At 43.5% G+C, this 14,000-nt stretch overlaps 1 protein-coding gene across 2 annotated transcripts in view; it reads right to left on the bottom strand.

The window, feature by feature from the left end:
• DOCK9 (dedicator of cytokinesis 9) overlaps positions 1-13,785 on the bottom strand; it is a 283,377-nt gene extending 269,592 nt beyond the window's left edge. The window contains exon 1 of one of the 2 annotated variants that reach the window (XM_004423131.3): positions 13,477-13,785. In XM_004423131.3, coding sequence (XP_004423188.1) covers positions 13,477-13,605 — 129 coding nt within the window. In that variant the 5' untranslated portion in view covers positions 13,606-13,785. The remainder of the gene's footprint in view (positions 1-13,476) is intronic. The other variant, XM_087435895.1, reaches the window with a different exon arrangement.
• Between the last annotated feature and the right edge of the window lie 215 nt (positions 13,786-14,000).

Raw genomic sequence — 14,000 nt, 5'->3', positions numbered from 1 at the left:
CATACAACAGCACGTATTTCTGATCTTCTAGAAAAAAATAACACTCTCTCAGAAGGTTTTCTTAAAAAAATAAAGAAAAAAAATGGCTAAATGAACACACTAAAAGTCTGGGAAGAAAAAAAGTTAACCTAAGAGATTAAATATCCTGTAAATTCTAGCTAGTGTGATAGTTTATAAATGAATCTAATATACTATAAATATTATGGCACCTCTGCTATCACCATAGGAACTCTGCTTTCTACTTAAGAAAACAGCAATATGTTAGAATGACAGATTAAATAAGTTCTCTAAACTATCTTAGAAATGCAATCCTTTCTGTAATAATACAATTTGAACTAAATTGCCATTTACAGCTGAATATTTATTTTAGCCAAGGCAAAGCAGCTTGAAAGGTAAAATGACCTAGATTAACAGAACTTATTCCACATTAAGAATTTTGGGTTCAGGCCGGCCCCGTGGCTTAGCAGTTAAGTGCGCATGCTCTGCTACTGGCGGCCCGGGGTTCGGATCCCGGGCGCGCACCGACGCACCACTTGTCCAGCCATGCTGAGGCCACGTCCCAGATACAGCAACTAGAAGGATGTGCAACTATGACATACAACTATCTACTGGGACTTTGGGAGGATTGGCAATAGATGTTAGCTCAGAGCCGGTCTTCCTCAGCAAAAAAGAGGAGGATTAGCACGGATGTTAGCTCAGGGCTGATCTTCCTCACAAAAAAAAAAAAAAAGAATTTTGGGTTAATAGGCCCAGGAAGGTTTTTTCTCTAGTGACATAATCATTTTAACCAAAGTACGCATAAAACCATGATCTTCCATCCCTTAAATAAATTCTTCCTTCTTCAATAAGTTACTACTGAGATCTTTTTTAGATTAATCTTGTAATTCTTGCTTTTTATTTCTTTCTCCCTTTCCTCCCAATACCCCTTAAACAGAAATGAATTCCTTTCTTGGCTTGTAGAAAAATGAATGTCAATTTCATCTATAAACTGGCCTAGGAATCATGAAATATGTAAGTGGGAAGGAGATCCACGGTACAAGTGGATGTTTCATATTCTGATATTATCTGATTACAATGGTCTATAAAGATATTTGATGAAATTCAAGTGTAAACAAAGTAAATTTAATTATTTGCTGTGGTCAGTGGAAAATACATTGGACCAGGAGTCAGTAAACTAGATTTTCTTCTAGTCTGTAACTAGCTGTATGACCACAGACAAATCACTTAACCATGGTAGACCTTATCTTCCTCATGTATAAAATCAGAAAGCTGAACCAGAAGACCTCTAAAGATAACTTTCACCTCCAAAACAGTATGATTTCACTTCCATGTCACAAATTTCTGTCAATCCAGAGAATTCATGGTACTTTCCAGAAAAGTGTTTAATGATTCAAGTTAACCATTTAAAAGTTTCTGAGAAACTCAATTTTTAAAATTATATCTTTTAGACAACCCTGCCACCTTATCAGGAAAAAATGTTAAATATCAGCCAGGTGACCTTAAGCGAGTCACTAGATTTCTCTGATGTTCAGTTTCTTCATTGAAAAACAGAAATAAAAAAACCTATCCTTGTCTATTTGACTAGATTTTCCAGAGGCTCAAGCAGGATGGTTTTTTGAAAGAATTTTATAAAACTGTCAAATGCAAGGTTTCATTATTTCACAAGGACCTCCTTCCTATGAGCATTCAATGCAGGGCTCTGAACTCGTCAATAATATATTTTTTTTAAAGGATGGTGGATGTTTCATTTATTTATTTATTTTTTTGGTGAGGAAGATTAGCCCTGAGCTAACATCTGTTGCCAATCTTCCTCTTTTTGTTGAGGAAGATTGTCTCTGAGCTACTGTGCCAGTCTTCCTCCATTTTGTATGTGGGACGTTGCCACAGCATGGCTTGATGAGCAGCGTGTAGGTCGGTGCCCAGGATCTGAACCTGTGAACCCCAGGCCGCTGAAGTAGAGCACATGAACTTAACCACTACGCACCTGGCCACCCCAGGCAGACAATATTTTTGCTACCAAGATACACATGTATGTCTTACTTTAGGAACACATTGCACATTAAGATGCACACCTGTACAAGCACTAAGATGTACAACTGTAATTTTCAAACAGTACTAATTGGAATGTCTTATATGCAGCACCAAATTTTCCCTCTGATATTCATTGTGTTTTCATTTTCTTGGTAGATCATTATCTATTCACTTATGAAAGTAAAACAACCGGGAAATATGAGAAAAATAAAGAACAAATCATACGCCTACCTTTTCATTTATTTCCTTCGAACATTTTTCTTATACACAGGTTATTTCTTACATAATTATGATCATAGATATTTCCATATACTGCTTCTTCTTCACCAATATTATAATTTTCCCATGTTATAAGTTCTCCATAAGCAGCATTTTTAAAAGTTATATGATATTCCTTTAGGTTGCCCTCATAAATAACAAAGCTTACACTTACTGGGTATTTACTGTGTGCCAGGCCCTTTTCTAAATGCTTTATATGCATCTGCTCATATAATCATCACAAAGATCTATGGGATAAGTGCTATTATGATGTCCATTCTTAGGGTGAAGAAACTGAGAAAGCAGAGCTTTCTCTGAAGAGCTGGGTTTAGAATCTCCAAGATATTATCTACTGTATCCTGCCATCACTAGCAAGAACAATCCCCCTATTAACAGAAACGGTTATACCACCATATTTTCTACGTTCCAGAATTTATGGGCTAAACATCTGATACTTCACTTGTTTCTAAAACAAAAGAGAATGGTTTTTTAGAGCATCTGTAATATCATAAAAGTTTTCTATGAACAAATACTACTTATACTTTTTTAAAAAAGTGGATCATTCTCTATATACTGTTTATAATCTTTTTTTAATTTAGTATGGTAAAGATCTCTCCTTAGAACATTTCTATATCCACATCACAGAACATGTCTTTTCTATTAAAATAAAATGTACAAAATGAAAATAGAGTATGTGCATCTCAAACTAAGTATATTTAAGAGTTTGAGAATAAACTTCAAGTGGTCAATGGAAACCCTGGCAGTTCATTGACATCTGCTTTCAGATTCACATTCAATAAATGTTAATCTATAATAAATAAATGAGCATGTCTCTAACACACGCACTGACCCAGCCAGCCTCCAGAAGCCGACACACCCAAGCACTATCTTAATTATATTTATCCCTGCCAACTTCAAAGAAAGGGGGACAGGGAGATTCAAATCATTTGGCATTACAGAGTTCTGATCAGATAGTAAGGCTCCTTGCTATCAATTCACTGATAAGGACTCAAGGAGTCCATTAGAGAAAAAGTGACAGAGATGTAAAAGAAATAGAAACAACTTCACTAACCAAGTGCTTCGTGATAGTTTGCAAAACTCATGGTTCAACTGAAGGAAAAGCACTTCTAGTAGTATTTTTATTTTGTTTTGTTTTCAGATAAATGAGTTGCTAAATACCTAACACAAGAATTAGATCAGTGTGTTCGTTTGTTTGTTTGTTTTTGAGGAAGATTGGCCCTGAGCTAACATCTGTTGCCAATCTTCTTCCTTTTTCCTTTTTTCTCCCCAAAGCCCCAGCAGACCGTTGTATGTCATAGTTGCACATCCTTCTAGTTGCTCTATGTGGGACGTCGCCTCAGCATGGCTTGATGAGCGGTGCGTAGGTCCGCACCCAGGATCCGAACTGGCAAACTCCAAGCTGCCGAAGCAGAGAGAGCAAACTTAACCGTGCTCAGTGTGTTCTTTTACACAGTGAAGTTCTACAGAGTTGGTGAAAACAAATGGTCCTAAGAAGGAAATTAATCTTACTTGTATCAAAATGCATAGCTGTTTAAAACTATACAAAGATCACACCGATCTACTGACAACCTGCCCAGCTGTTTCTAAACTAAAGAAAACACAGGCCCAGCCCCAAAGTGATGCATTCTTATGTATGTGAATATCATCAAATTTGTCAGGTGGCAATGAGACACTAATGATATAATGGAACTGGTGTGTTAGGAAAATTAATCTGGCAGAGGGAGATAGGCTAGAATGAAGTTGTCGGGAGAGAGGGAGAATCTCCCTCTGCCCTTTTCCTTAAGGTTCTATGGCTGGCCAAATAATTAAGAAGACAGGTTAGCAGGAGAAAATAATACCAAGTTTAATAACATGTATACATGGGAGAAAGCAGGGACACTGCGTTTCTCAACACAGTAGCAGAAATTCTCGTCTTAAATACCACGTTCAGCCAATGACCAAGGAGGATGTTGGGGGTGGGGGGAGTCAGTTACAGAAGATTACCACTAAAGCACAGTAAACAAGAGTAAGGTTATTATGCAAATTTAAGGCCTCACCTTCCACAGTGATAAGTTTCTAGAAATGAGGTCGTCCCCCCTCTTCCCAATACAGAGAGGGAGATACCTTTACAAATGGAGATTTTCCTTATAAATGTAAATGTTTGTCTGGCAACTCCTCGCAGGGCCATCAAGAGAATGTGGCCAGAGAGACAGAACTTCTGATAAGATGGGCTTGTTGGTGCCTTTCCTATTGTAACATCTATTTTACATTATATTACAGCCATCAGATAGAAGATCTGTTCCAGGAAAGAGTTACTATGTCAAATTCTTTAGGCAGTTAGTAGGGTGGTCAAATGTCCCTCAGAGAAAACAATCAAGGTAAAGAGATATATTTCAGGGTGGCCAAATCTTGATCTCCCACAAAGTAAACAGAAACGGGTGCAGGACAGAGAAATTAGGGGCAACAGGGAATCAAAAAAAGATGAAAAAGAGGCCAGCCCGGTGGCGTAGTGGTTAACTTCCTGCGTTCCACTTCGGCGGCCCAGGGTTCACTTGTTTGGATCCTGGGTGCGGACCTATTTAGCACTAATCAAGCCATGCTGAGGCAGCATCCCACATAGAAGAACTAGAAGGACCTACAACTAGGACATACAACTATGTACTGGGGCTTTGAGGATAAAAAAGAAAAAGACGAAGATTGGCAACAGATGTTACCTCAGGGCCAACCTTCCTCAAAAAAAGTAAAGAAACCTAGAACGTGGACCTAAGCCAAGCATTTGAGACCAACAGTGGGGAATATAAGGGATTAAAAAAAAAAAAAAAGATGAAAAAATGAGACGTGTCAGATGTAGAGACTGCAGGAGTCATTCATTCATCAAAAAAATATTTATTGAGCTCCTCCTATGAGCCAAGTACTAGGAAACCATGGTGAACAAACAGTCCAGTGAGGAAAACAGACAAGAAACAAATGTACACACAAATAAATATATAAATTGTGCTAAGTGGTACAAAGAAAAAGAACAAGCCGGCCCTGTTTCAGTGTGAGTGGACAGACAAGGCCCCTGTGAGGCAAGGACGCGTAAGTACAGTTCCAAACACAAAGAAGAGTCGCCTGGCAGATGAGGAGAGAGGCAAAGAGGTGATTATCATCCCAGGCAGAGGTAAGAGCTTCTGCTAAGGTCCTGGGGTGTGAGAGCCTGGCATCCGGAGGATGTAAAAGCCAAGCTGGTAAGCAATGAGAAGGTGGTGCCTAATAAGGAGATCCCCTTACAGTCAAAGGGAAGGAGCTTATATTCCCAGCGCAGCGGGAGGCACTGGTGTGTTAAGGATTCAGAATTGAAGCCTTAAGGATGAAGTGAGAATGGCAGCAAAGTGACCAGAAAGGAGGGATCCTATCCTCTACTACTACTGCAGGGACCAGGACAGGGGCAGGAGACAGAGAGAAGGGGGTGACAGGATGTAGTAGTCATGAGTGCTGCTCACCAAAGATCTTAGTTCTCCTTACAGGCATATAGACAGGATTGTACTTCCCTGCCCTTTGGAGTTAGGTGTGGCCATGCGACTTGCTTTAGCCAATGGAACGTTAGCAGAAGTGACTGGGTGGAAGCTTAAGGGCCTGTGAGGGAGTCCCCACACTCTTTCTCCCCACAAGGACTCACAACATTCAATATGGTCGCTGTCCTATCAACCCAGGTCTCAGGACGTGGACAACGTGGTCTCTAGCCACCCTCAACGGAGAGGCGGCATGAGGGAGAAATAAACCCTTCTGTTTCAAACCACTGAGATTTGGGAGTCTTTAGCCCCTACTGACTGATGCAGAAATAGAACGTGATAGATGCAGTGATGACAGAATGAGGAAGTCAAAAGGAGATGAACAGAAGAGACAGAGGAGGACACAGAGATTTCAAAGTTGGTGACCATGAAATGATGCCTCTCACTAAGAAAACAAGAATGCAAAAACAACAGCTGGTTTAGGATGAAAAGTGACGATTCATGTTTCACAGATGCTGAACTTAAGGGACTGGTAGGACAGGCAAGTACACATGCCAGGTAGGTTAGCAGAAAAGCAGGTCTGAGATGGGGGGAAAAAATCAGAACTGATATAAAGATTCAGAAATTGCAATGAAGTGTGTGGCTCCCTTCAGAGTGAAGGGAAGAGTCTAAATTCCAATGGTGGAGCAAGGACCCTTTAGGAATGCCCCTGGGTGGTGAGTGTAGGAAGGAGACAGAGTGAAGATGATCAAGGAGGAAGGAGGATAGCCACAGAAGGGGAAGGCAGAGAGCTGAATGGTATCCAATGCTGCAGCCGACAAGTTGAAGGGGTGAGGACTGAGAGGCCACCCCACAGCAAGGACAGAAGCCAGGCTGCAGAGGCACAACCAAGGTCACACAGAGGTTAGTAGCGAAGAGGTAACAGAACCCAAGCCCCCACTGCCTTCCAACACTATAATGGAAGAACTTTCTCAAGTCATTATTCTCCTAAAACAAAACTTAACAGTGTCATTAACAGTCCACGTTCCACAACTTGTTTAGATTACTGTTAAGACCTTTAGATAGTTTGCAGTCGGTCAGTATTTTACATTTTCTGCCCTGAACAGACAGCACTGTGACTTCAGACACTGTACTTTATGCACATCTTGGGTTAGTCCTTAGGAGAAATTCCTACAATTTTACGTACTGGGCCAAAGAATGGAATCACGTTCAAGTTCTTGATACATATAACCCAACTGCAAAAAGTTATACCATCCATCATGTTATCAAACTCAGGGGACACAATTCTCATAAAATATCACGCAAATGGGTCCCTGGAGTAGTGGAAACGGGTAGCCCTGCAAATGAAAAGTGCCAGTTCACCCCATTCTTGCAAAACCTTTTCTATCTTTATAATTTATCAGGAAAAAATGGCATCTTGCTTTAATTAATGTTTCTTTAATTATAGCAAGGCTGAATATTTTTTTCTGCTCTTTATTGGCTAATTGTATTCCTTTCTTGGAGGAATTGCCTATTAATATTCTTTCCCATTTTTCTACTAGAGTGTCTCTTTTTTTAATTGATTTGTAAGAACTCTCAATATATTTTTAAAAACTTAACATTATGACTGAGATATAGATATAGATAAATAAAGGACAAATACTGTTTTCTAAGTTTAATGTTTGACTTCTAAACTTTTGGTACTTGTGACATCAGAACAGAGGTTTGAGCGTCTGCATGAGGCAGGAAGGAGTGCTTAGGAACACGTGGTCTGAAGCCACAGTGCCCAGGTTCAAGACCCAGATCCTCTACTTACAGCCTTGTGACACTGAAGTGACTTAATCTCCCAAGTGTAAAGCCCTAACACATATCCTAGGACACAGTTAGTGCTCAATAAATGCTGGTTCCAGACATAGTTAGTCAAGATAATCAATCTTTTCTTTTATTAACATAATACAGGGGCCGGCCCCGTGGCTTAGCGGTTAAGTGCATGGGCTCTGCTACTGGCAGCCCGGGTTCGGATCCCGGGCGTGCACCGACGCACCCCTTCCCGGCCATGCTGAGGTCGCATCCCACATACAGCAACTAGAAGGATGTGCAACTATGACAGACAACTATCTACTTGGGCTTTGGGGAGGAAAAAGGAAAAAAAGGAGGAGGATTGGCAACAGATGTTAGCTCAGGGCCGGTCTTCCTCAGCAAAAAGAGGAGGACTGGCATGGATGTTAGCTCAGGGCTGATCTTCCTCACACACACACACACAAAAAACCATAATACAAGCTTACATTTGTTAAGCACGTATTATTAAGTACTTCACACATGTTATCTTATTTAATCTTTATTCTAAAAACTCTCTAAGATAATACCTAACAATCCCATTTCTCAGATGAGCAAACCGAGGCTTAGGTGAAGAAACTTGCTCACCTCTCAAGCCCAGGCAAAACTGGGCTTTACTTTCATGCTTTAAAAAATCCCTCTCCACCCTTACATGATTATTCACCCACATTTTATGCTGTTTCTTTGATTTACTTTTCATGTAACTCTTACATTTAGTTATAACTTATTTCAGCATGTATGTAACATGGGGCTCCAGTACGGTTTCTTTGCAACATCATTTACTCAATGGTGCACCCACCATATTAGACTACTACTTGCATGATCCTCTCATGTTTACACACACAGAGGCCTATTTCTGGGTTTTCTCTTCCATACCACAGACTTCTCTTCATGTCTTTGGGCCTGCATGTTACAAAACTGTCATGTTATTTGCCCCCACTTAGGGGAAGGTCTCTCTAAGAAGCATATATTCATGGACTGGTTTGAATCTCTTTCCTAAAATAGGTTTCAAAAAGATAAGAAAAAAATCTATTTTATGATGTGTTCTCAGCCAATCATTAAAATTGTTCCTGAAATTGGCAACTGTATTTCTCAAAACTTCTCTCCCTTCCTCCTAAAACTTGCCCCTTTGCCCAAGCTGCTCTGCTCTTTCTGGGCCTACCTGGCCATTGTAATCATTTGCTGAAATCTCTTATTCTTTTCTAGAAAACAGTCTCCCTTATCTCTGCATCTTCAAGGTCCCGTTCAATTCTTTGTAAACCCTTTTCCAAGTATGCCAGTTCTCTATTATTTCATCTTCCTCTATTCTCTGCACCAGGCATTTAACTCTTTAAAGTTCTCCTCTGTATTGTTATCCATCTTTTTTGTAGACAACTGACTTGTCCACCTGTTTAGATCATATAAACTCTGCTCTAACACAATATCACATCCTCAGTACCCAGCACAGTTCTAGCACAGAGCAGGCCCTCAAGAAATGTGGATGAAGATTTCACAATTCCTTCCCTCCCTTTTCAAATGCAAGGCATTGCTAATGCCCTTCCGTCTCCTAATATTCAAATGAACTAGAAACCAAGGAAATAGAACCTGTTGTTGATTATCTAGTTGGAGATGGCCCTCCACCCTGCTTCCTGTATATGGGACATTTCTGTTTGTTAGGACTCCACCAGAGGGTGGAGAAAGACAGTGAGGTGAAACTCAGGCCAATTCAGTTGCCAATTTACTAACATATCTGATTTAAAATTACAGCCAAAATGAGGTTTTACGTTACCTGAGGATTTTAAAGAACACCACCACTCGAGTCTCAGGTTAACTCAGATAATACTGGAATCTTGAGCTGACTGACCTGGAAGGGTGAAGAAGGCCCCAAGCATGTACTCTGGGAGATTATCATCCCACACCTCTGTCCGTTCTCCTCCAACAGAAAAGAATATTTACTGATGACCTGACTTGGTTTCATTTCATTTCATACTGCTGGATCTCCAAGGGGCGTGGAATGCTATCTCTGGTAGGGGCTTGACATGGAAAGAGAGTTTGAAGATGAACACACTGAGATAAGATCATAAGGAAGCCGGCAGCCAGATGACTTGGGCATCAATACCCAAGTGCATATAGCCGGCAAACCCTGCAAAGAGCCCTGTCACAATATTTACACAAATCTTTCAGAGAAAGGGTATTTTTAGGCCTTGGGTGGCATGCTCTGTTAGATCTAGGCCATTATGATGCTATCTTTAATACATCTGAAAGACCCAAGGTAAAATGCCTTTGGGAGCTCCAAAAGCAATCACAACTCAACCCTGCTCAGGGAATAATTTCTAGTTTTTCTTCTGAGCCTGCATATATTTTGAACGTGCTGCCCTCCTGACTATTCTAAATCATGGAAAGCTAATTCTGGAATTGTGAGGATTCTTCTTTCATTACCCCAAATCATAAATTACCTTTCCTACAGTTAGGAACAATTACTAGTAGTACCTCTGCTACTCTTATCAAAGCAGCTTAGAACTGAAGACTGTTAGTGGGGAAAGGGTCTCTAGAAACAATCCAGTACCGCCCCTCACTTAGTAGAACAGGAGCCCTGAGGTTCAGAGACGCTAAGTGACAGCCTAGGCTGCCTTAAATAGCTGGTAGAATATATGCCAGGCATCGTCTGAGAGCTTTACCTCTATTGCTTGTTTAATCCTCCCAACAACCCTGTAAGGTAAATACAACTATTATCTCCACTCTACACATGAGGAAACTGAGGCACAGCAAGGCTAAGTTATATGCCGAAGACTGCACAACTGGTAAGGAGTAGAACTGGGATTACAACTGACGTGCTCTGACTCCAGAGCCCATGCTCTGAACTACTAAACCTTTAGGATTAAAACCCAGGACTCCTGACGCCAGGGAGAGATCTCTCCATCATTAATAATTCTAAAGTTCATGAAAGACCAAACCGCATTTGAAAAGGCTCGCAAACCTTATTTGGATCCTGATTAGAACAAACTACCAATCAAAGATGTTTTTTTGGGAAAACATCTGGGAAATCTGAATAGGATATCAACAGATTATTGTTAATTTTATCACAATGGCATTATCATTATGTAAGACTATATCCCAATTTTTAACAATATATACTAGGTATACAGGGGTGAAATGACGAGAGGCCTGGAACTCACAATCACAAAAAATGGAAAAAAGGGACAGTTGAAGAAAGTGTGGCAAAATCTTGATAATTATTGAATTGGAGTGATGGAATATGAGAGTTCATTATACTATTCTCTCCACTTTTTTGCATGTTTGTTTTCAAGCTTTTCAAACAAATTAATACAAAATCATTTTTAAAAGCCCACAAACCTGAGCCTATGAAAAACGAAGCTATCAAACAATGAAAAATTTATGAGCACATCTCACTTTTACATGTTAAAGTTTGTCTGCCAAATGGCAGCCTTTATTAATCACTGAACTATTTAATTTTGTTGTTTCTGAACTCACTACCGGCCACTCACCAATACTAGAAGCCTGGGAAGATCTAGTTAAATCCATACCCTGTTCATGTTTTCTTTTAGTTCATTTGCAGAACTGCTTATCAGTCAGCTAGTTAAGAATATTTATTGAGCGTTTACTATGTTGTAGGCACCGTATTAGCACTGACCCAAGTTATCAAAGACAAAGCAGAGTAATACTTCCATCCAAGCATGGATGGATGGACCACAGGGTTCCAAACCCTGGCTTGATTGCTGCTCTGCTTCCTGCAAGGATCAGGGGTACCTTCTTAGATCCTCCTAGAACAAAGCCAAGCCAGAACCTATGTGGCAGGTGCACCTGCTGTGGCTTCCTGGCAGACACTGGGGAGCAGCAAGAGGAAGCAGGCACTGGCAGAGTACCTAGCAGGAGGTGAGGGGAGTGAGGTTTACGGGTAATTTTAGTATCTGCAAGCTATTCCAAATTCCTCCTTCTGCAGTGCAGAACCATTGCAATGCATTTCCCATCCAGCCTCGGAGCCACTCAAACACCCGAGTAGGCCCACCTGCTTTCCTGCATTTTGTATTTGTTTCATCATGAGTTTCATCAGACAAGTGACCACAGATAGACAACACTAAGAGTTGAGACACCAGCCACTCATCTGGCTCTTCATGCTTAAGGGTGTCCAGAGAAAAAAGATGTATTATTAAAGTGTTATGCGGTATGTCACACATGAGAATGGACACTACTAGGTCACTATCAGTAGGCCATCCTCCGACAGGAAGAGTAGATATTCACGGACTATTGCACATCAGTAACTAGCAGTGTTGTGCCTGTGTTGGCACTTCCGTGCTCACTCTAATGGCTTATTAAACTAGTACCTCCTCCTCAGTCCGGGTCTGCTGGCACTTTGGAAATTATGGCACAGTCATATGTTTTCTTTACTCTTCTTTTGCTTCAAAACCCTGATGAAGACAGTAGCCCCCACTTAAAAGAACTAAGTTTCATGCAAGAACAGAAAAGATACTACAGGTGTTGTGGGCTTTATCTTTAACAGACACACATTGGCAAAAGTCAGGAAAACAGAAAATTTTCCTTAGGCCAAAGCAACAGAAGTTATTCAGGTTATGGAAGAAAAACGGCAGGTTCTGGTCTATTCCCATCTCCTACTCTACTCCTTACCATCAACTGATCAACTTCAGTATAATAGAAAAATAAAATCCCTGCATATTACTGAACAAACTCGGAATCTGGGGTGAGTTGGCAGAGCTGGCAATTGAGAGAAAAATCAAACTGCGTAAGCTGCATATGGAGATCAGCGAAGCTTCATCTCCAATCTCCACAAACATCATTCATGTCATCTTGTGTCTGTCCAGGAAGGACATCTATCTGCCACCAAAAAGACTGTGCTAAGGGACCCGGAACTCCACCCCGACAATACCCCACACAAAGCACCACAAAACCCAGAGAGTCATTTCCAAGGCCCATCTTCTTGCATTGGTTCCAACAAACACAAGTCACCCACCCACAAACAGGCCCCTTTCAAGAAAACAAACGCCAGCGAAAATGCAAGGAGCTGCAAAAAGTTTCCAGCTTCCCTGGAGAGCACGCTGCTGCTCCAACGTCTCTCCTCTCCCGCACGATCCAAAGGATCCGGGTGTACTGCGTTTCCAAACACAGCAGGACCAGCCCTGGCTGTGGAAAAGTTGATTTAAAACTTCATCTTCCTCACACCCCATTCTCTAAAGACGTTCTGATTCGACCAGGTTAATCTCAGGGCTGCTGGCTTCGCTTGCTTCAAATCACCAACCTTCGTTTATAATTTGCACCAATGCCCGAATTACCAAGGGTTCCTATCACGCCCCCTAACCCTTCATATGAGGAGGCCAAACCTCAGAATGCCAGCGAGGGGGAGGTAGCGGAGAAGAGGATGCGGAACTCCTTCCCTTCTGGAGCTCACCCACCCAAAGGGTCCGCAGGACCATCTCCCACCCCGGGTTGCGAAGTGGAAGAGAGAGCCCCCACTTCCACTCCCCTGCGCCGCTCCAGGCCACAGGTGCCAAGCCCCTCCAGAATACAGGAGAAGGGAGCAATGCGAGGGATGGGGAAAAGGAGAGTAATTTCCCAGTTGGCAGAGGTAGGTAAACTGGGGAGCAAAGAGCGGCGGGGACTAACTCCCAGGAAATTTCCCAGGAGGGAAGGGGCAGCTGTGGGGAGAGGACCCGCGGACGCATGGTGGGGGTTAGGAAGTCGCTGCCCCTCCGGGACCTTCCCTGCCCAACACTCCGCCCGCTTCCCCAGCACCTCTTAATCCTGCAGACCCAGTAGGGTCGGGGGCTCCGCCTCCGCCCGGCCGACTTGGAGGAGCGTGGAGAAGGTGGCGCCCGCCCGCCCGCCTCCCTCCCTCCGTCCGTCCGTCCGCCCGCCGTCCCGCACTCACCAGGAGCACCGAGCCGCGCACCACCTCCGACACGCTCTGCCGCAGCTCAGCCGCCGTGCCCGGCTTACTCAGCGCCCGAGTGAACTTCCGAGTCTCCGCCGAGGCGGGGAGCATCGGAGGCTGCGACATCCTCGCCGCCGCCGCCACCGCCGCCGCGCCTGCTCCCGCGGTCCGGCCCGGCCCCGCCGCCGCCAGGTGCGCCTCCGGCGCCCGGCCCGGCCCGGGCCGCCCGCGGCTCCCCGCGCCCGCTCCCCTCGCCGCTCGCCGCGCGTCCGGGCGGCGTAGCCCGGGCCGCGCCCTCCGCGCCGTGTCACGCCCCGAGGCGCCCCCCTCGGCGGCCACAACCCCCCGCGCTCGCAGCAGCGCCTGGGCTCGCTAGGGGCGACCGTGCGTGTGGCGGCGGCGGCGGCTCCCCCATGCCACCAGCCTCCCTCGGCGGCCGCTCGCCGGGCCGCCTCCTCGGGGCGGGGTGTCCGGCGCGACGCGGGGCGGGGCGGGGCGGCGGAGGAGGGGCCGGCGCGGCG

Source organism: Ceratotherium simum, chromosome 10, assembly GCF_057802395.1.
Source record: "Ceratotherium simum simum isolate JZ-2026a chromosome 10, ASM5780239v1, whole genome shotgun sequence".
Lineage (NCBI taxonomy): Eukaryota > Metazoa > Chordata > Mammalia > Perissodactyla > Rhinocerotidae > Ceratotherium > Ceratotherium simum.
Note: the sequence above shows the minus strand (reverse complement) of the source record. Positions and strands in the feature narration are given on the sequence as shown.